At 41.4% G+C, this 22,302-nt stretch overlaps 1 protein-coding gene across 1 annotated transcript in view; it reads right to left on the bottom strand.

The window, feature by feature from the left end:
- Nucleotides 1-22,302, bottom strand: part of BRF1 (BRF1 general transcription factor IIIB subunit) — a 180,492-nt gene that overhangs the window by 58,763 nt on the left and 99,427 nt on the right. Inside the window, exons 8-11 of the mRNA XM_069858918.1 lie at nucleotides 17,461-17,587; nucleotides 15,899-15,938; nucleotides 15,717-15,809; nucleotides 14,752-15,030 (exon numbers count right to left, since the gene is read on the bottom strand). Coding sequence (XP_069715019.1) covers nucleotides 14,752-15,030; nucleotides 15,717-15,809; nucleotides 15,899-15,938; nucleotides 17,461-17,587 — 539 coding nt within the window. The remainder of the gene's footprint in view (nucleotides 1-14,751; nucleotides 15,031-15,716; nucleotides 15,810-15,898; nucleotides 15,939-17,460; nucleotides 17,588-22,302) is intronic.

The raw sequence follows: 22,302 nt of genomic DNA, 5'->3' as shown, positions 1-22,302 counted from the left end.
TGTTTTCGTCTCTGGCCATACCTAAAGGCTGAGAAGCAGGTGAGTGGTAAAGTACTTTCTCTCTCTTGGAACCCAAACAGAGCTTACAAACGAGCCCTGCTCCAGGGACCAGGATATTTTTGTGTCCATTCAGGCAAATGTATGAAGCATATAAGGATCTCTGCAAAGTATAGGCATTGCCCGGGTGGCCACAGGTGACAGTGCCGCAGAGCAAGCTCACCTGGTCATCTGGCTAAAGTGTAGCACAGTCCTGCTGCAGATAGCACATGCGCTGCAGCGAACTCTGTGAGAGGATGCGCTTGTGTTCCTTCTTCCTCTCCCCAGATGTTTTAAGGTCTGCGGCGAACCTTCTCCCAGATGCATAGTAGACAGTGGTGAAGGATTTTAACATTTTGCCTGCAGGAGCTCTGAGGCCCCAAAGCCTTGGCATTTGGACAGACTGAACCGTAAGCACAGCATAATTAGCATGTGTACTCCATATGCTTGAGATCCATCATTACAGCACTGGAATGCCCTCCAACACCACAACTTTCCAACAGAAGAAAGTTGTGGAGAGGTTCTTGGAGAATAATTTGTCTTATTCTCCAGGTACGGTGGAAAAAGGCACTTCCGTGCACAGGAGGTTTCAGTGGAGCTGGAGAAATAACCTTTTCCTGACAAAGCCCAGCAGCATGATTCACCTATAAATAATGGAGCCGGTTTCAAAGGTGGCCTTTCAAGCTAATGGCTATCAGAAAGGCCAGCCATATGCTTGTACAACCTGTCATTCTGATTAATCTCAACATCTGACTGCTGTATATAAAGTTTATATAGTAACAGGACTATATTTAATATGTCATTTTAGCTAGGATATGTATTGCTGATTTTACAGTTTCTCACCACTCTGCCATTCTCCAGGGTACAGACACACAAAAGAACCTGTTTAAATGTTGATTAGATGCAGAGCAAAGCGATGAGTTCAGAAAGATTTTAGTAAGTCTCACAAACCAGGTAGGCAGGTAACATGTTCCAAAGACAGCATTGGAAAAGATAAGGTCCTGCATACCATTACAGGGAATTAATTCTTTATTTAAATATACTGGGATTCTACTTAACACGGTATTGCAGAGGCGAGAATAAAGTCACAAATCATGGCTCAGCCTCACATACACTAAAAGGATTCTATGGTTCTTTCTGCCATGCACCCGCTTTATTTTATAGCATATGGCATAGTATCAAAGTTGTTCTTTTTTAATTAACTGAATAACGATGTTTTCCCATGAGGCTTAATCTAAGTTCACTATAACATACTGTATTATGGTACCAATTCTCAGAAACACGACTACGTGTCCACAGCCCATTTGGAGAGAGTGATGTGCATTTCATACACTGATTCATTTAAATACATTCAGCATTAAATGCAATATTGATTCCTTTGAAATCATTAAAGTTTATTTTGTATTAGCTAAAAAAAAAATGTTATCTTCTGAAAATAAGCTTTGGATCCTACTATTTCATTAAAAAATGAAACCCAACCCACCAGATCAGCATTTCAAATTCAGACCTGCCGGCCTTTCTTATAGAATAGATGTTTATTTCTACTTTATTTCTTCACTTTCTTTAGATAAGGCTAGGATGGATTGTTCTTCATGTTAGTTTTAACTAGGTAAATTCTTTCCACAGTAGACTTAAGCATCATTAACTGTGCAGTGAAATAAGCCCAGGATAACAGGATGACAGAAGGGATGGATGAGGGATGAGGGAAAATCTAGGTGACAAAAGCGCTGTCTCCTGGAAGTGTAAGATTTTGAATCTTATCAGCATGATAAAGTAGAGAATACTGAAGTCCAGACAAAACATTCCCATGGAATTGCCTTCACACCATCAAAACCAACATAAAAATCTTTAAATGCCAAAATAAAGCCAATCAAGGGAACGTTACTGTCAATGACTGCCAACTGAAATGGATATTCTGTGTTGAAAGTGTTTGCTGATGTAGCTACAAGTTACTACAAATAGCCTAGGGCTGTGGTAGCAAACTGGTCTGTAAAATAGCTCCTCACCTCCTGCTGAGATAAAACCAGGCACAATGGACCTCAACTCTGCCACCTCGCCAGGAACTGCTCCTCACCAGGCACACAGATCTCTACCCTGCTATCGACCCCACCGAACAAGATGAAGCTGGAGCTATGCCACTCGAGGGTCTTTTGGGAGCAGGACCAGCTACACCCCTCACTCTAAACTGGACATAACAGACTCAAAATAAGGCCAAATGACCGTTTCTGGCAGTGACAGCAGAGAACCTGTGACTTTTGGCCTTCACTCAGAAGAGGTTTGTACGTCAATACAGGCACCTTATAGCTAGGACGTCACTAACAGGCATCCAGCACGGCTGTGCGAATGCATCCATACTTCCAGCATCGCTCTGGGGAAAGCAAGCAGGAGAGTACCAGGAGGCTATGCCAAAGGATGAGGAGGCAGTGTCTGCATGCACAAAAGGTTAATTCTCAAGGTGTTTCTCAGCTGCTACTAAGAGATGATTTCATCACTGTGGCGAGATCGCAGCCCACAATCAGCTAACTGACTGTGTATCTACTGGCCATAAAACCTTACAGACTATTTTATTCCACATTTTGCCCTAAAGAAGAGGATAGATGGGAACAATACAAAACCATCTAAATCACAGCCTTAATTATACTGGCACTTAAAAAAAGAAAGGAAACAAGAACACCAATTAGAGGCTTTTGTGTTATTTTTAGACCATATTGTAGTAACATTAAAAGTATAGGTCTTTGGATGCAGCAAGGAAAATGAAGGCGCTCGCCAGATTTTGGAGAATTAACAATTAATATAGTAATAATTAATTCTGAAGAGTAACTACATGACACTAGGGTTCCCTGTCTGTTCTGTCTCAGTGATTGTTAAAAAAAAATTGTTAAGAAAAGACATTAAATAAAAAATGTTGTTTATTTTTCTCGAAACTACCAGCATAGCAAACTCATGCTGGTATTTGAAAGTCAGTGTAGGCTCTCCCTGGTTATACATCCTTATTATCATAAACATTCCACAATTGGAAATTACTTTTTGTGATGCTTATGGCCAAGGAGAAAATAGCGGTATTGCATCTGCAGAATCAGAAGTAGTAAAACGTAATAAACATTCATCTTTGTCATTTGCTCTGCAAACCAATCTGTTCAGCACATAGGTGCCATTTCTACACAGTTGCTTTATTACTACATAATTATTGATGGATCAGCCAAGTGGTCTCTCAAGAAAAGGCTGTTCTTAAAAAGAGCTTGTTAAAAGTTTAGGTATAAACCTTAGGATACAACCAGCAGCTAGACTTCATCTGATATAAACTTTTAAAGAGGAAAAAAAAATAAATTAGAGGGACAATTTCAAAAAATGCTATGTTTGAGGCAGGCATGAAATTGAAGCAGACAAGAAACTTTAATGTGATAGCAAGAAAGAATTGGGGACATCTGTACCGAGAATAAGTTGTAAGCAGCAGGAGGAATTATCAATCTACTGATGTGCCAGCTCTCTGCATTTCAATTGCTTCACAGGCCATACCATAAAAATTGTTTGCAATAAAAGCAGTATGAAGAATTCCTACATTTTATTGCTCCCAGTGATATTCTACCCAGTTTGTGTGTGTACACCAATTGTAGCCTTTCAAGTACAACACCGTTTCACATTAGTACCTGTTTAAATTACTCACCCACAAACATCATTCCATGTTCAAAATACTTTACTGTAAAATTTTCTGTTTCAAAGTACTTCAAGAGTTTTTATCAAGCTTTCAAAGGCAAGAAAGTTTCATGCGAGCTTTCTGAAAGTTGAGATAAAGCAATAAAGTTTAAATGTAAAAAAAAAGCTTTTTTCAGGAGAGATTTCAGCGTGCCTTTTTTTGAATTCCCTCCTCACCTTGTTAAACCAAACTTCTTCATTGCTAGCAGATTTCTAAGGTGTCACATTTCTGGAGCTGAACTTCAAGCACCAACCTTACTCACTGTAAAAAGACTCTGCATATAAAATGATCTTGGGCAACAGCACATCTGAAATTGCCCATTCCTGTGCACTGATGGATTGTAAAACCTCTCCAGCACCTCTCAGCCTCCAAAACATATGTTCTTTGCCAACACAAAACCATGGTCCAAGGCAGTCTTCCGACCCCAGTCACACAGGAGCAGCTGGTTTCTGCCTCCAGCAGCTCAGTCCTGTGCCTCTTCCCTCCGTGGTGGGTACCATCTCCTTCCACCTGCTGCTCTACCAGCCATGGTGTCACTCCCAAACACACATCTGTCAAAATGACCCTGTTAATAAAAACAGTGAAACAAGCTGTGACTTTTTTGACAGACTCAGGTGAGGGGGGCAACTACACATGCACTGATGCCAGCAGATATGAAGGGATGAGCTGGTAAGGCAAGGACACTTTTTAACCTCAGCCAGCAGGACTCATAACATTACACTCTGCCACGCCTGTTGCATGTTAAAACTGGAGGCAAAATTCAAATAGCACAGCATAAAACAGAGATTTTATATTTGCTCTTGGGGGAGAACGTAGCACAGGAGGTTCGTATTCGTTCTGCAGCAGGCACAGAGCCATAAGCCAGGGCAGCAGCAGGGAGAGCTCCCACTAAATGCAGAGAGAGATGTTATGGAAAAGCAACTTCTCAATGAAGAATGTTTTATTTAATGGAAAACGCTGCCAGAATAAAATACCACCACTGCTAAGACAATTTCAGGTTGATATGGATGTTGCTGCATTTCAACACATGACTTCTGTGGTAATGTGGATTTGCATTTTTTAGCAGGAAATTAGTAAGGACCATTAAGCATAACTTCCAAAATCAGACATTCGCCTTGTTCCTATGTAAGTGCTAACAATTTGGTCACGGAGCACTGTTTCACTTCCTTCCCATCTGTGAGCACACGGTGCCTGGCCCACCGTAACTAAATCAAACATACCATTTTAGGTAGTAAATTCGCTGAAAAATGGTAACCTTCCACCCACAGTACAGCTGTTTGCTTCTGGCTTCTGCATCTATACCTACCTCAAGAGCCTTGTTTCCTGCTCCAAATTTCTTTCCTTGCACTACTTAACAGCGTTATTTACTCTCTCTCATTTCATATTCATTCCCTTATTTCTGCTACACTGTTGTAAGTGACCAGGTCTTTCACCACAGAAAACAACTTCCACAATCTTAGGTGTACACATATGATTTGATATGAAAACTGAGCCTTACCTTAAACTGTTGACTTTAAAAATAAAAGAAAGTATTTTCTGCTTCCTTTTAGCAAAACTAGGCTGCAAAAAAATGCCTGGAGTCAACTCTTTAAAATTTCCCACTAATGTGCAGCTACACCTCCCACCTCCCCAGGAAGCCTGCTGGCATCTCCTCCTCCAAATGCTTTGGACATTGACCCAACACAGTCCACACAATCCTATGTAAAAGTTTACAATATGTTATCAATAACCATCCCAAAGTGGTTCTTATTTGTCAGCTGTTCTACAGCTTTACACCACTGTAATTAATGAACACTGAAAATTCTGAACGCAATTTTTTTTCGGCCTTATTCAATGCTTTCTGGTGAGTGCATGTGAAAGGAAACTAAATTGAAAAGCTGAAGACTACAGTAGCCTCATGTTGACAGGTCACTTTGGTTCCAGGTCAAAGCAGATTCTGTATTTGCCTGCTTTGATTATAATTGCTTACAGGATAAAAAATAAATAGCAATTATCTCATTGTCACACAAGAAAAAAAGACCTAATAAATGAACCAATCTTAAAGTAACATTGAAAAACAAATAATTTCAAAAGCCACCAGGAGTAGTAAAACTCAGTTTCCAAAATTGTTTTTAATTGCCAGCAAAGTCAACATTAACATTATTCCTCTACTGGATAATATATCCATTTCAGTTGAGGAAAGCATTTAGCAAACCAAAACTGTCAAACTACAATTATACGAGGCTAAACTCATGACTGTTTTCATCAACAGTCTCTGGTGCCACATCTGAAATCCCTAATTACAAGGGTCACCTATTTAAGCCACAGTTCAACCCCCGCATCCACATTTATCTTGACTACTATGACAGCCTGACAGATTTCAGACCAACAAACAAAACAGATGAAGTACGTAGGGGTGTGATGAAGTTAATCCTTAAGAGGATCTAGGAATTAATTTTTCAAATTAAATTCAAAACTACCAAACAAAAGGAAAACAAAAAATGCTACACAGAAATATTAAAACCTTGCAGAAGGGGCACTCCTTTTAAAAGCTGCCTTTACTTTGGTGGATTTTTAGTTTGCAGGTGTTGCTTTTACCAGCTGAACCTGTACCACAAGAAAATAAAGTACCAACTGGAGGATTATTTTAGCTTTTTCTGAAGATGCAAGACAAACACAAAAGTGGTCAGGGTCCACCACAGCACTGCACATGGATTTATTACCCATCATATTAAATCCAAAGTAGCTAAACCTTGCAAATCTCTCTGTGCCATATTTTTTTCTTCCAAGGGCACGTTTTGTGGCTCCTTGACCTAGGTTAGTAAGTCTTTATTCTCAATAACAACTGAGACCATGAACACTCCCTGAACTGAACCTAGGCCTCCACTCCTGACATTTCAGATACCATGATGAATTGCTCAAATAACATCCTCCTGAGCAGGGAGATTTCCATATGAATTCAATGTCCTCTCCATAGCCCCATGCATTTAACTTTCTGCAACTCTAACGAACGATTTCAGAGTGAAATTTAGTGAGGTTTTTTGGTGAAAGACTTTTTTTCTTTTTTGGCAGAAGGGCAGGGTGGGAACATTCATTTCTTCTGCAAACAGGCCACCTAACAAAATAACTGTGAGCAGCAAATTCTGGCAGATGCAGAAAAGGAAACACATAATTCACATACTAGCAAGGAGGTATTCAGGTTTTTTTAGCTGGGTTTCCTGTGTGTCTGTAGGCATCTGCATAGTCACCTCTCAACACCACCTCTCCTAGTCTTGTTTTAATCCACAGCCTATTTCAACCAAGATTTAGGAGCTGGGCAGTGATCCTCCAGATGGTTACATTTCCACAGATTGCTTAAGAATCAGCCCCGGGAAAGGCAGGAGCAACTACAAATGCCCTTGAAAGTACCCCCCACACTGAGAGCCAGCATCTTTTCAGATGCTAGGGAGAGCAAACAGGAGAAAACCTGGAAAAGAAGCCCCAACAGAAGGAGAATCGTTGACTGGTACCTACAAATGCTAAGGCATCGAAGTCAACCATGAAACACAACCCTCCCTTAGTACCCAGAGAATAACTCTTCTCATAATTCAGCGATCTAGGTATAGCTGAATATGTAAAAGGATGATTCCTAGAGTCCTGAGCAGAGCTTCTCCTCTTCTCCCTACTTGCCCTGCTTTGTGCTCCTGGACGTTCGCACCTCTTTAAGCCTAAGTCTAGGTTAAGGAGATGACCGCAGACCTGGACTTCCCCTCAACACAAGAGAAAGCAATGCATAAAAACCTGCTTGGGCAGATTGCTTCTCCTTGCTCCACTAAGAAGTAGTATTGATGCAGCTGCACACACAGGTCAAATACCAACATGCAGAATGATGCACCAGACCCCCATTTGGCACCTTCACCCCCTTCTCCCAGCCATGTGTCTGCAAACTGGAGAAACAGCCCTACCGCTGCCTCCTTCTCTGCTTCGCTGCGGCCAGCAACCAGCTGAAGAAGCAAGAGAGGAGAAAGCAGCTTTTTTACCTTGTTTTCCTCAGGCGAGGGAGGATGGGACCTTAAGAAGCAATTTAGCCTTCTCATCAAAAAGCAGTGTAAGGCTTTCACGCCACTCAAATTGAAAACAAAACTGATTTTCCATCGTGCTTTCAATGGAAGAATTCAAGACAGAAAAGACACGTCCATTGCCCGCTCAGCAGTCACGATGAGGCAGGAGTCAGTCAAAAAAACTTCCAAGCTCAGAAAAGCTTTTAAAAAAATCTTTAAACATTTCCAAGTCCAGACCAGAATTTTATGAAACAAAAAATAACAGGGGGGAAGGGGAAGGGGAAGGGGAAGGGGAAGGGGAAGGGGAAGGGGAAGGGGAAGGGGAAGGGGAAGGGGAAGGGGAAGGGGAAGGGGAAGGGGAAGGGGAAGGGGAAGGGATTCCCCCACTGCCAAAACAGTCAGGATAACAGGACAGCCAGCCTCATCAGCCAGGAGTTAAGGGCACTGAATCACATGGGTTATGGCCAAGTAAGGTTTAAGAAATGGGTCTGCTCCATTCAGCTCAGGAACCCAAACCCCACATTCTCCCACCCACAGCATCCATGACTCTAGGGCAGTTCTTTTTGACCAACACTTCTGACAAAAACACCACACATTTTCCTATAATGAGTGTCTGTGTTGATGCACCAGCCCTCTGGAAAATTCCTAAAACATCCACAAATGTTCTAAAAATTTATTCATATGATTCAGCTTATGCTTTCACTCAAATTTATCTCCCTGATGGCTCTAACAAACTGCAGGTTTCTCTCTAAAACTCCTCTTCTGATTTGTTTGGAAATCTTTCAGCCAAACTATATGATTATTTTTCATCCCTTAACCTTCCTAGTTACTCACAGCACGAATATGGAATGAATTTATAGCATTCCTATCCTTTAATGAAATGCAAATATCCTGCATGAAAAAACGTGTACACAGATTTTGGAGTAATGCGTGTACATGCAATACTTGTGTGAGTGACATACACAGTCAAGGAAGAAAATGATGGCATCTGTGATTCTTACCCAAGTCTTCAGGTATCAAAAAATCACATTCAAAGCAGCTGGTGGTCTCCTATTACCATGCTGGCTGTGCCAAGCTCTTCACATCTCATTAACAGTGTAATGAAGGCTCAATCAGGGATACCGTCTATCAGGACTGCCAAACATAGGCATGTAGAGGCTAGATTAGAAAGATTAGGCTGTATCAGGGCTTTTATTGCTTAGATCTCAAAATTGGGAAAGAGCTAGTCCTTCCACACAAAATATTTTCCAGTACTCAGAAGGCATTGTGCAAGGAAGGTGGCACCAAGCCACCAAGGTCACACACACTGCTCATTTCCACAGGTGGGGCTTAAAACCACAACAGCAACTGCACCATTGAATACAGAGCCAGAGTGGGGACACACACGCTTGCACTGATGACCAAGTGTATTTGCATATGTAACACAAGTAACACTAAACTCAGCAGCTTTATTTCTCATGTATGCAGTAATTATGATTTAATAAGCCTTCATAATGTTCTAATTACTGATAATATCTTTTTATAATATAAAAATACTTTTATATGCATGTATATATTTATATATTTTCAAACAGTTGGCACTGATGTACTTGGACAAAATCTGAGGAAGAAACGAAGATGCTAGAAGAAGAAACCAGCCCACAGAGGGTGTCAACACCCAACTGTTGAAGGCAGCAATTGCAAAAGCAGTGAGCCTGTGTCCTGCTACACAGCAACACAGGGTGGGGCTGTCAGACAGGGCAAACAACCCTCCTTGGCACACGCAGCTGCCAACAGCCCGTCTTCAACCATTTTCAGTCTGTGGGCCCTCAAGCATCCTTCCGCAGCAACCCAGACCCTGCTAGAAATGTCACGTTTCTGCAAACTCTCCTGCCTGCAGCGCTGCTGGCACTGTCTGGCTCCTGCCAAAAAAAGGAAGGGGATCGCACACATGTATTTCTCCTCACTGGGTGAGGAAGTGGAGTGTGCTCACAGAGGGATCTGGCAAGCCCCAGGGCCAGGATGAAGTGTGAAGTGGGAGCTGGGAGGAATGAAATCTGGAGGAAAAAAATAAGATCCTGGAGGCTGAGCCTACCCCTGTCTCATGTAACTTCATCTTCGGCTATTTTTCACATCCTCTTTGAGTAAGAAGTTGGAAAGCACTGGTACACAGGCACAACAACTATTCAATCAATGAACACTGTCTGCATGAGGTCTTTAACACCCACAGAAATCAATGGCAACATCTTTTGACCTCAGCCCGTGTCAGATTATGCCTGCAGCCGTAATGGAGGCATAAATACACGGAGCAATAAATAGCAAACTATTAATTATGACAAGCACAAAACCTTTCTCATGTATTCTCTGTGAAATTAGCAGTGAATGCAGTTAGCTGGGTGCAAAACCAAGCACAAGATGGTACATGCACGGTGATTTCTCACTGCTAAAGCCGCTTACTTTCATGAGGACGTGCAGGAGCATGTTACCACCCACCTTACATACATTATTTGAAACTACTACCCTAAATGACTGCATGTGAATTTTGATTCAAAACAAAAACTTAATCAGGTCTCAAACACTACCTAGATTATGAAGGGGAAGTTAGTCAGCAACTTATACCCTGTGTTTTGCCTTTATCTCTGTTATTACCAGACCTTCCTTACTTTTAGCCCTGGCCAGAATTAAGTATGTGACTTTTGATTTATGTGGCAAGAAGACATGAGCCGGCAGTGTACAGCCTAGCAGTATGACATGAGAAGAACACGGTGACATGCAGCAAACATCAGAAGGACAGAAACACCAAGAAAGATGATAAATTACTTGAAGTGGTATAAAAGGGACATAAAAATAAATTGCACGGGGAAATTTTACATCAAAGAGAACTGAGTCCTTGATACATGACTGTGTCAGTCTCCTGAAGGAAACGATGTTCTGTTTTGAGCAAACGCAGATCAGAAAGAGCACGTACAGTGTGGAGAGGATGCTGGGATGCTGCATGGCTGGGAAAATGGGCAGCCTGATGTACCCAATCTCCATCACTGAAACGGAGATCTCGCTATAAAGCACTTTTATCATTAAGGATAAAAAAGCAGCAGTTTGCAGAGTCTCAAACAGATTTCAGCTTAAAGGTCTCTGCAAATTACTACACTTTGTAGGAAAAAAAAAGTCAAATGTAGTGCTTATTCTAAGCACTTCACTGCCTCAGACTCATTAACCCAGTACCTTACATGCTCTCTTTGTAATGCAAATTTGCTAAAATACTATGCTTTCCATAAAACATTCATATAGACAAGCTCACAGTGCTCAAATACTGATTGTAAGTGGAGCAAAAATACACTACACTTTTCTTAATACTTGGGCTCTGCACCTAAGTCTTATCTGCATAAGCAGTTTGTGAGAAACCTTCTGCTGTTGCTGCAGCCACCATAGCACAAAGGTGGAAGATTTCCCAAAGCAGCTGACACAGGCAATTATAAAGTGAATTACCACATGCGAAAGCCAAATGAAAAGACTTTGCAGAAGGTACCAACAGCAGAGGTTTTTTTGAGGAAGAGAGTTCATTGCAGAGAGGAGAGGAGATACCCTGCATTTAAGGAGGCCACACAGTGCACATACTGCACCTGCTTGCTGAGCCTCTATTTAACAGCCACCTGCTCAACCACGCAGTGTTTCACCATAAGGGTTTGCTGGGAATCCCCACCATGTAGCAGCCAGCATGTCATTTCCAACCACTACCCTGACCGGACATAAAACACCCATCCAAGAACACATGAAGCCCATCAGGAGATATAAAATCATCCTGACTAAGGTCTCCAGCCCAACCTGATCCAGATGGTGCACACAGTGCAAGATGACTCAGGGTTGGAGAGGGCTGAGGGAAGGGAAAAGATCTTGGTTTATGAATTACACAGCTGTGGAAAAGAACCAAAATGTCATCTAAGGGTGCAATGTTACAATGACTCTCTCCGTTCTCCAATGGAAATTGGTGTTGGAACACGAAATGCTATAGCAAACCTATGACCAGCTGAGATTCACAATATCAATTCCACTAATGTAAATTCAAACACACGGGATAAATGCAGGAAATTTTATGATTTTTTCGCCCTCCCTCCACAGGTACTAACTACTTTTGTTTAAGAAAAAGAAGCGTGGCCAGCAGGTTGAAGGAAGTGATTCTGCCCCTCTGATCCTCTCCTGTGAGACCTCATCTGGAGTATTGTGTGCAGTTCTGGAATCCTCACCGTAAGAAGGATATGCAGCTGTTGGAATGGGTTGAGAGGAGGGCTACAAGGATGATCAGAGGGCTGTCCATATGAGGACAGGCTGAGAGAGTTGGTCTTGTTCAGCCTGGAGAAGAGAAAGCTCCAAGGAGACCTTAGAGCAACCTTCCAGTACCTGAAGAAGGCCTATAAGAGAGCTGGAGAGGGACTGTTCATAAAGACTTGTAGTGATAGGATGAGGGGGAAATGGTATAAACTGGAGGGAAGCAGATTTGGACTAGATGTAAGGAAGAATTTCTTCACCATGAGAGTGCTGAGGCACTGGCACAGGTTGCCCACGGAAGCTGTGGCTGCCCCATCCCTGGAGATGTTCAAGGCCAGGTTGGATGGGGCCTTTCGCAGCCTGACCTAGTGGGATGTGTCCCTGCCCATGGCAGAGGGGTTGGGACTAGATGATCTTTAAGGTCCCTTCCAACCCAAACTTATTCTATGATTCTAAGATAATCTATGATTGTGCCATCTCGAAGTAAACTCTGAGCAACTGCTCTCATCCTATATTTAGTTTTGAAAACTGCCACTTCTTTTTCAGACTTGAAGAAGAGCCCAGAAACCTGGAAATTGTCTAATTTTTACAACCATACCAGTTGGCCTGGTAGAAAAAGATACTACCGCCACGTATAAATCTTTCCCAGATTACTCAGAACTTGAGCCAGAACTTAAGACATCATTGCCTGAGGTGACAGAAACATCTACAATGGTTTTCATCACAGTTCAGAGCTAAGACGCACAGCTGACCAACGGGAGGGGTCTTAACAAGAGATTTTCTTTATTCTGTGTAATAACATGCCAGCTGCAAGCTAGGTGTACCTACCAGCCAGTCTGCCAGACCTAGTTCCTGATCATCCAAAACATACCAATGTTCTGTTAGTGCTCCTGAACCCAGATGGCTTCCCAAAGGAAACATGGTCCTCACAAGGATGATAAGCACGGACACTGTGACGCACCCACACCATGCAGGCACCACGGGGCAAGGGCTCGGAGACTGGGGATCGCACCCCAGCAGAACCAGCCTGCAGTACAGACACAGTCAAAGTTAATCTGACTCAACATGAAACTTAAATGATTAAGATAAATTAGCAGAGTCACTGCAAAAAAAAGTAAAAGAGTTTGGGCAGGATCTACAATCAAAATACAACGAAGACAGTAATTCAGCATATGAGCTTCACAGCACATTAAGAAAGTAAGTACCTATTCAAACACTCACAATGATTTCTCAGATGCATTAAAAGACAATGAACATACTGAAACCTATTTGGTTTTGAAATTTAGTTCATTTGGCACATCCTCCGCTTTTGAAAGAAAACAAACAGCAAATGCGGACAAGCCATAGCATGAGCAGCCGTGCACTCTCCTGCCCACCTGCCTGAAGCTCCACTCAGAGCAACACACCTGGCTATACCAGCTTCATTACATCTTTAAACTCAGCCCTCAGCCTGTCCATTAAAACGGTCAATAGTAATGCCAGCTGAGAAACTTCCATCGCTGGGATCTCATTTTTACAGGTCACTGGCTAGCCAGACAACAACAGCTTCTAGCCATTACTGACCTCTCTTCAACATGAACTGCTGATTTCCAGGAGAAAGACAAGCTACGAGCCATCCATTCTCTTAATTATAATTATAAGAAAACCCAAACCACTCAACTGTTTCTATATGGTTCCGTTTGTACAGAAGTCTAAACGTGTAATCATCCTGCTATATTTCTAGGATACAAACACTAACAGAATAAGAATCAGAATGCATTCAGTTCATCTCTTCAGGCAGTGAGTACTTTATTATAAGTAGATGCTGCTGAACAGAAATTAGCATCAGAACAGTTTGGATAACAAAATGCTCTGCTGCACCGACCCCCAAGTAAGCTGAAAAAGCAGATTTGGACACGTGTGTCTTATGGTAGAAAAGTAAACTGTGATAAAGAAAAGAACAAATGGCCCTTTAGATATGTTCAGTTCTCAGAGTAATTAAGATGCAAAAGGAATTTAAAAAAATGTCACCTTCATAAACCTCAAGCACACGTAAGAAAAAGGAACCAAACCTGCCTGGACGACTGGCTGTTTGTGGTTCTATCTGCCTTAATGGCTCTAGCAAAATTGGCTTCCTTAGCCAAGCAGTCCTGCTCCCACTGTCCTACACAGAGCTACATGACACAGATAAATCTGGGAGTTTTAAGAAAAATGGAGCAAAACCACCAAAACATACACCACAGTTTGTATCAAAGAAAGAAGCATATAAACAGTCATTTCCTCTTACAAACACATAAAATATTTGCTATTTGCAAAGATTCTCAATTCAAGAGACTGCACCATGTCTGACTCCAGTAAAATGTCTCCTGAGAAAGTCTGCCTTGATCTAAAATTCTCATGCTTGGGTTTTAATTCCCAGTCATATTTACAGGAATCCGCTTCCTCCAATTTCCTAATTGAGACTGCACGGCTTGAAATATGCCCATCAGCTATCATGTGACTGCCGATCTAGTTGACTAAGAGATGCACATTCTCAGGCTTCAGAAAATAATTAGGCACTCCAGATTTTCCTGCAGCTTCCAGAGGAACAGACGTCAACAATCAACATCAACAATCAAGACCACTGGACTCTTCCAGCCTCACAGCCCCTGTACCTCGATGCAGTGATTCACAGAATTGCAACCACGGTAACCGTCAAGATACATGGAAATTACACAACAAACTCACAACTGTCGGCATGTATCCAGTTTCCACTCTGAGCTGAACTGGTCTCCTACTCACCAGGCTCTCGGTCCTTAGTGGATATGCACTCTTTTATGGATTCCGTTATGCCAAGACTGGCTGCGGTGGGGAGTGGGCCCAGCAAGGATTCCAGTGCGGGTGGTCTTACAAGACCTTTATTTCCATTTTGGCATTTTTCATCTTCAATTTTGTTTACTCTATCCTTCTCACGAAGTTCATTATAAAAGTCCTTGTTTAAGTGATTAGCAGCTGCTTCCAGTTCCTCATCTTCAGTCTCTTCCTCTCCAAATATACTAGAGGCGTTATCTTCTATAGAATCTGTAAGGGGAGAAAAGTCTCAATGAATCATCACATACTATCTGTTACAGAAACTAATAAAATAGAGAGGTGCTCACTTAAAGAATAAAAAAGTTTAGAGAAAAACTGTAGAAAAAAACCATAATATTTTAGTACAATATATGAATACATGAGGTTTCCAGGTGCTCTTCAAATTCACTGCTTTGGCTATTAAAATATATTTTTGTGAATACGGTCATCATTTAAAATATTGTGTTACCAAATTACAGCAGTTAAAAGGGCTTTGCAAGAGAAGCTGGCTACTTACTGGTATAATTACAAATAAAAAATAGCCAGTTCAACCTGCACAAAGTCCTTCTGTATCGATTCGTCAGCTGGGGGATTCAGTGACAGATGGGTCCAGTCCACTGCACTTTAAGTGATCAAAGGGAACATTCTCAGGGGCCAGTGCCAAGCTTATAGCACACCAGGAAAGAAAAACAACTAAAATCATTAATGAACTGTCACTGTAATGAACAATGTAGTTGTTCTGAAGACTGATATTTGAACCAACTAATTGGCAGAGAGAACTCCAATGCAACAGATACCATGTACTACTCAAGCATATACATGATCACATATATCACAATAAAGATCACACACTTGAGACTGCCTGCAGGATCTGAATCTGTTTTTACTTAAGTAGTCACAAGACTTTATAGACTTACCATCTTTAGTGTAATTTGCAAATACACCTTTTGCTTTTGGTCTACTGTTTTCCAATTCAATCTCTATTTCATCTTGGTAGCTCGATATTTCACCTGTGGAGATGAAATAAAAATAAAACTCAGTAATCACTGATGTAATTTTGAACAAATAAGGGACATGTTACACTAAACACAACTTATACCTTCAAAATCTTCCAGCTTTTTTGATAATGCCTTCTCAAGCTGAAATGAAAATAAACAAAATAAATGTCAAATTACTAAAAAAAAAATCAACTTTGTATTGTTTGTGAACTGTATATGGAGACGCAGAATTGCAGGGTATTTTTAAAGCAATAAAGCAGTTTTTGAACCCCAGCTCCAATTACTTTACAGTGTCAGACTTGTAAGACAGACAAGCTTCAAAACACTGACCAATTTAAATGCTATTTCACCCATCTCTGTACTTCAAAAAGAGCCTTCACTCTGGCAAATGCAAACAAAAGGCCCCATTTCTCAGAAGCCAGGTTCTGTGACTGCGCCTGTAGACGTGAGTAAGTGCAAGGACAGCACTGAAATTGCAGACATAGCACACAGTCAATGGCAAAGTCAAGAACTGACTTACAGCACCCGGCAGGCTCTTGAGAACATCATAAACACCCGTACAGACCTTTAAATGATAGCATATTTAGAATAGTAAAACCAAAAACCCTGAAAAAATAATCATGCAAGATTCGGCTACGATGGTGGTAAAATCTTCTCCTCTGGTACTGGCTTTAGTTCATGCTTTTTAAAGAAATTAAAATTAAGCCATGTGAGAACTAATCTCTGTAGAAGCAGGTGCTGTACCACACACAAAACCCAGCACTCTCATTAAAGCAACTGGGCTTAAAAAAAAAGTTTTATATGTAACGGTACTTCTCCTGGCCATGGGTATCACCTTAAAAACTGTACACATTTTCTGATCCAGTCACAAAGCTTATGCCTTTGCAACTCTGACCTTTGCTAACCAGCACATAAAAGAGAAGTGCAGACATTAGGACAGCTACTCAAGACCTCTATGCCACAAGCTCAGCTTAACTTGTCACATGAGAGACTCCAGTTTTGTAAGGACAAAAAGATTTGATGCTTTGGTAAAAGGTCAGGGCACAAGAAAGGAAACACACGTGCAGCAGGAAAGCAAGCATAAAGGACAGAACAGTGCTTAGCCCAACTGCATAAGCTTACAAGTAGGGGAGCATCTAGGCAGAGCATGCTGAGCCCTCGCCTACATTACAGCAATCATGGGCTGAGCACCCAGCACCGGTATCCTGCAAAACACAGCAGCTCTGCTGGTTCTCGTTTACTTGGTCACCCAGACATCCTGATCTGCGCTAACAAGTGACTCTGTATTTCCTGCAGCAGCTGGCTAAGCAGTAGACTTACTTTGATCCCTCATCAGGGTATCCTGAAAGCTACATCTGAAGCTACATATCTGAAAGCACATGTCTTTCTGGATGAGGGAGCAAAAATGATATAGGAGAAAACCTCTATGTACATTGTTTTTAACAGGGAAGCTATCCCTCTGCTCGTAAAACAAAAAAAATCCTTTAGTTAATGGGTATCGTATGCACTAATGTTCACTGTTCTCTTAACAACTCCAAAATAAATGTAGCTAAACATTAACAAAGGCTGGGCAGTTAGGATTTAGTATTAACTGATTCAAAAAGAAATAAACAGAGGGAAGAGAGAAGAGAGAAATACAGAGAGCATCCGGCTGAGAATTCACCTGCTGTATCTTCAATTTTTTCTGACCAGCTGTAAATGAAGGAGGATCACATTCTTCTTCCAAGTCGATCCTCATAAACTCATCTATGGTTAGCTGACTTGTTGGTGTATCTTCAAACTCTGTCAACCTACCAAAGCATACAGTACATTACCACAACATCTTTAAGAACTTCTTTAAAAGTAACAAAATTTGTCAAACTGCTAAGTTACAGGAGAGACAAGTCAAACTCAGAAACTCTGGCTCAAATGCAGAATATATTAAAGCTGAAGCGATACTAATTGTTTTATCTGCTGCAAAAAAGAAAGTATCTTTTCATATCACAAATTAGCTTTTGATTTATTGGAGTACATAACGCACATTTTTTTTTGGTGAACAAAGACTGAACACAAACACTGCTGCCACTATGGTCAATTAAGTCTAGAATGAAAAAACTAAGATGAGAAACGCAGCTCATTCCTCCTGTCTTGTTGCTTTTGTTATCAACAACATCAACAGAACAGATTCATGAACTAAAATATATGTTATCATACTTTAGTAGTATGCTCAAAAATATTCCTGATGTGTTACCTTGATTAGTTTAGGCAAAGCAGCTGTTAAAATAACAGATCTTTAGCAGACTAAAAAAGGGACAAGAAGTAACCTTCCTAGGACACACAGAAGCAGTAGTAAAATAAAGGGATCATCTGCACATTGCACAGATCGAGTAGATGAATGCATGTTATTTTACAATAACACACTTTGTATTTGTTTAACGCTCGCATTTTAAAAGTTCCTACCTACGTGAGAGACAGGAGTAGCTCCATGGGGAACTGCCGTGAAAGCAGCTGAATCTTTCAAAGGAACTGAATCTTAAATGAGACCACGTTGTCATAACTTTATCCACAAATTGAAGTATTTTATACAGGTGGCTGAGAATGAACACATCCATTTTACAGATGGAGAAAGTGAGACAAAAGGTTAAGTACAAAGCCAGGTCAGGAAATGTCTGGCAGAATGCTTTTTTGACAGTGAGTGCCCTTTTAATAATATCAACATTTTCCATGGGAAAATGGCAATGATGTGTCTGCAGCTGCTTCACTGGAATATTCCTATCTTCCAGAGGAAGGAAAGCTGACAATAGCTTCCATCTGCAAAGCTAGGAAACTAAAAATGGAGATTTAGTACTCCCAGCACAGGACCCTTCAGCATTTATCCTCCTCAAAACGTAGTCACAGTTTTTTTCTTTTGCCTCTGACTGCAACAAAACTCCTTCCAAAAAAGCCATTTTCTCTAGGGCAGAAGTTCAGTTTTCAACCAACTCCAGGGCCAAGACCAAAAACACGTCGCCGTGCCCTCTCTATATATCCTATCAGTACCTGTATTTCTATTTTTATAAACCAAGGAGCAAGAGAAGACAGCTGATACAAAGGGATTAAACTTCAGGACATTTTGCCTGTAGGCACCTTGCTTCCAGAGTACAGACCCCACAGGCCTCACGTGACATCTTGTGCTGTGAAATGTGCAGAGAGAGATGGGCACCTCCATGTAAAACCAACAGCAAGCAGCACACTAACCCCAGGCCAGAATTAACGCTGCTGAGGAGGAGGCAGCCTCTGAAACATAGTCTTACCTTTGGAGTTCAGGCATTTCCACAAGCCCCAAATTACCTATGTATTTGAAAGTGACTGACAGCCCAAAACTTTCCCTCAGAGTAGCAGGAACTAGCTCCTTCCTCCTCTTTTTCAGATTAAATTGGAAAGGAGAGGAGGATGCTGTTGGCAGCAGCAGCACCCAGCTTTTAATTAACAGACTAGAATTCTTTCTCAGCCTTAACGGGCTTCCAGCGTGCATTACCCATCTTCCAGGAGGGAGCCTCATCTATCATGCTAGAGGAAAGACCTGGCTAGTCATTGTTAGTGTTATTTTAATTCAAGATTCATTTAATGCCAAATCCATACATCACTTTAGGAGCATGGATCTTCCCGGTCACCATCATTAAACTACAGTCATCCATCTCTCTCTCTGTATGAATTATACACTCGCGGGTCGTCCCACTCCAGCAAGACTTTGCCTCCCACCCAGCCTCACCTAGTTAAAATGGTATTCTCCTCCCATTGTTAAAAGCCAACATGCACATTGGCAAAGACACCCAGCTTGTTTACCCGACACTTGCACCAAGTTTGAGGTGAACAGCCCAGCCAAAACAGCAACATCTCCAGGCACGCGGAGCAAAACAGAAAACTCCAGTGGTAAAACCAGTTGCGCGTGAAGCAAGGTTGGGGATAAGATGACCACACTTGGCTTTCAGCGCCTAATCCCAAGCACGTCTCCCTGAGGACATCCCTATTTGTCTCCCTCCTTGTCCATCGTGTCGTGTGATTCACGTCACGTACCCTGCACCCGTCAGACGTTAGCCCGCAGGTGAGTCAACATGCCGGCAGCCAGCAGGAGCTTCAGCTCAAGTGCCAGATTCAGCCCTGAGCTAAAAAGGCAGCACAGGTCAATCCTAAAACCTTAAGTGCATATCAGGACGGAGCTACGTCATGTGTGCTGGCAGCGCTGCCAAGGAGCTCAAACCCACAGCACAGCACAGTTCGTCCATCAATCCTGATTCAAGCCAAACAGGGTGAGGGCTGACCACTCAGCGGTGAGGGCTGCCAGCGTGATGGGGTAGGCACAGTCCGCTGTCAAGCCCCAATTTAGAGCAGCACATTATTTCTTCACTTCTCATTAGCCTTAACCACAAGGCTCTAGCCTTCCTCCTGAAATGAAGCATCATCATTGATGGTCAGGATTACAGCTTGAGCATCATCTCTGTGGGAGAGCGAGCTGTTCGCTCAACATTTTCTCCTTTAACTTGATATAAATAAATACCTGCGTTTGCCAACCACTTGCCTGCCTCAACGTTTTACATTGGCTGATATCCTGTCTGTGTATTTTTAAACATTTCTTTAATTTTATCCAGTGTTTGGACAGATGCCACCAAGGCAACAAACTCATGCACACAGCTGTCTACACTGCATGAAACAAGGTAACATTAGTTTGGCAGTTAAGAAAAACTGATGCAACCTTAATTATAAGCACAATAATTTCAGTAGCAAGAGAGAGCCCTCATGAAAGAAAAAAAAAATAACTACGGGCTATTTTTTAAGTTCCACATAAAAATGATATCCAAGTTCATCTTGCACTCTCGTTAATCTAAAACAAATCTGTAAGAGTTGCCATTTCAAGTTATGCACAGAAGGAGGGAAATAAACAGATATACAAATTAAGATATTATTTCCCTGGCACAAATTCAAAAGGGCTCTAAAAATTGAGATTTGGCAGACAACTGTTTTCTATTAATAGTCACAGCAGAAGCAACCACTACAGCACAGGCTAAGATTCAACTTCCAGTATAAACCATTCTCTTACAGCTTCTCACAGCAAACTCTTTCACACCAATTCCTTTGGGAGGAAAGTTTTTCCAGAGCTTGGTGTCATCTGCCCCTAACCCCAACCTTTTTTTTCTTTTTCCAAACAAAAATTTCCATGGCTTTTGTTCCATCCCTTTATGGATAAAACCACACCTCATCTTCTGATAAAGCACTTTTGTGCAGAAAACAGTAAACCAATTTGTTCACACTTAATTTAGCTCCCAATAAGGGAAAATGGGTCAGTCATTTAGGAGTTATGAGCAGTGTTTTTTTCATTTTGTTTTGTTTCAGCAATACTGTCCAGTGAAGACTGTCCAGTCTACAGCTAAGCAGGGAAAAAAAGACTCCTGTGTGCAGTTAGCAGCTTGATTTTAACGTTTAACTGAAATTCTGCAGTGGGGCAGGGGGCGGGGCAGGGTGTGGAAAAAGCACATTAAAAGAACAAAGTCTTCTGGAGTCCAACTGAAAAATGCTAGAGGAGTCCACGTTCAAAGTCCAAGAAGGACTTTTTCACAGAAGGGGTCATCAGGCACTGGAACAGGCTGCCCAGGGAGGTGGCTGAGTCCCCATCCCTGGAGGTGTTTAAAAGACAGGTAGTCGAGGTGCTCAGGGATTTGGTTTAGTGGCAGGTAGGAATGGTTGGACTTCATGATCCAAGAGGTCTTTTCCAACTTGGTGATTCTATGATTCTATGACTTCTAAGTCCATTTAGGACAAGCCAAACTGTCCTCCTACGTATACAGAATCGGCACCCAGCTACACAAGAACCAGAGGTATCTTGTGCTGGACCTGCACACAGAAGGGCAAATACATTATATTTTCAGAGAATACGAGGTTTTTAAAGAGTTGACATAAAGGCAGACCGCTCAGGCTAGACTTAAAGTTACCCATTAAGAGAGACCTTTTGAAAGTATTTAAAATATTTGATTCATGGATTAAAAAAAACAAAAAGCTGAATATTGTTAGCAGAAATACATGAAAAAACTTTATTGCAAGGTAAGCTGCTGGTGATAATTAGGTTCCCTAGATTTTTCCCAAATTAACAATATAATTAAAACCTTAAGTAATAGCTTAGATGATATCTATATAATCTTAACTGTCATATCAATGACAAATATTCTAGTAATAGATCAGCTCATTTGACAACTCCAACACCTGAAAACTCTGGAAAACTATGGGATTTACTTTTGGATCTTAGCGAAGCATCAAAATATTGCCATATATCCCCCCTGTTTTAACTTAACGTTCATCAGTGCTGCCTAATACTCTAAACCTGTGCACTCGCTCATGGAAAAGTTGTTCAATATTTGCACTGAGGTGGCAAGCCATCACTGTTTTCTTTTTTACACTACAGATTCATCAGTCTATTGCATCATCCTTCTTTGCCCATTTTTTTCCAAGCCATACAATGTTTATGCATGAACTATTCATGGAAGTATGTAAATGC

Source organism: Phaenicophaeus curvirostris, chromosome 5 (assembly GCF_032191515.1).
Source record: "Phaenicophaeus curvirostris isolate KB17595 chromosome 5, BPBGC_Pcur_1.0, whole genome shotgun sequence".
Taxonomy (NCBI): Eukaryota; Metazoa; Chordata; class Aves; order Cuculiformes; family Cuculidae; genus Phaenicophaeus; species Phaenicophaeus curvirostris.
The sequence above is the reverse complement of the archived record's forward strand: the minus strand, read 5'-3'. Positions and strand labels throughout refer to the sequence as shown.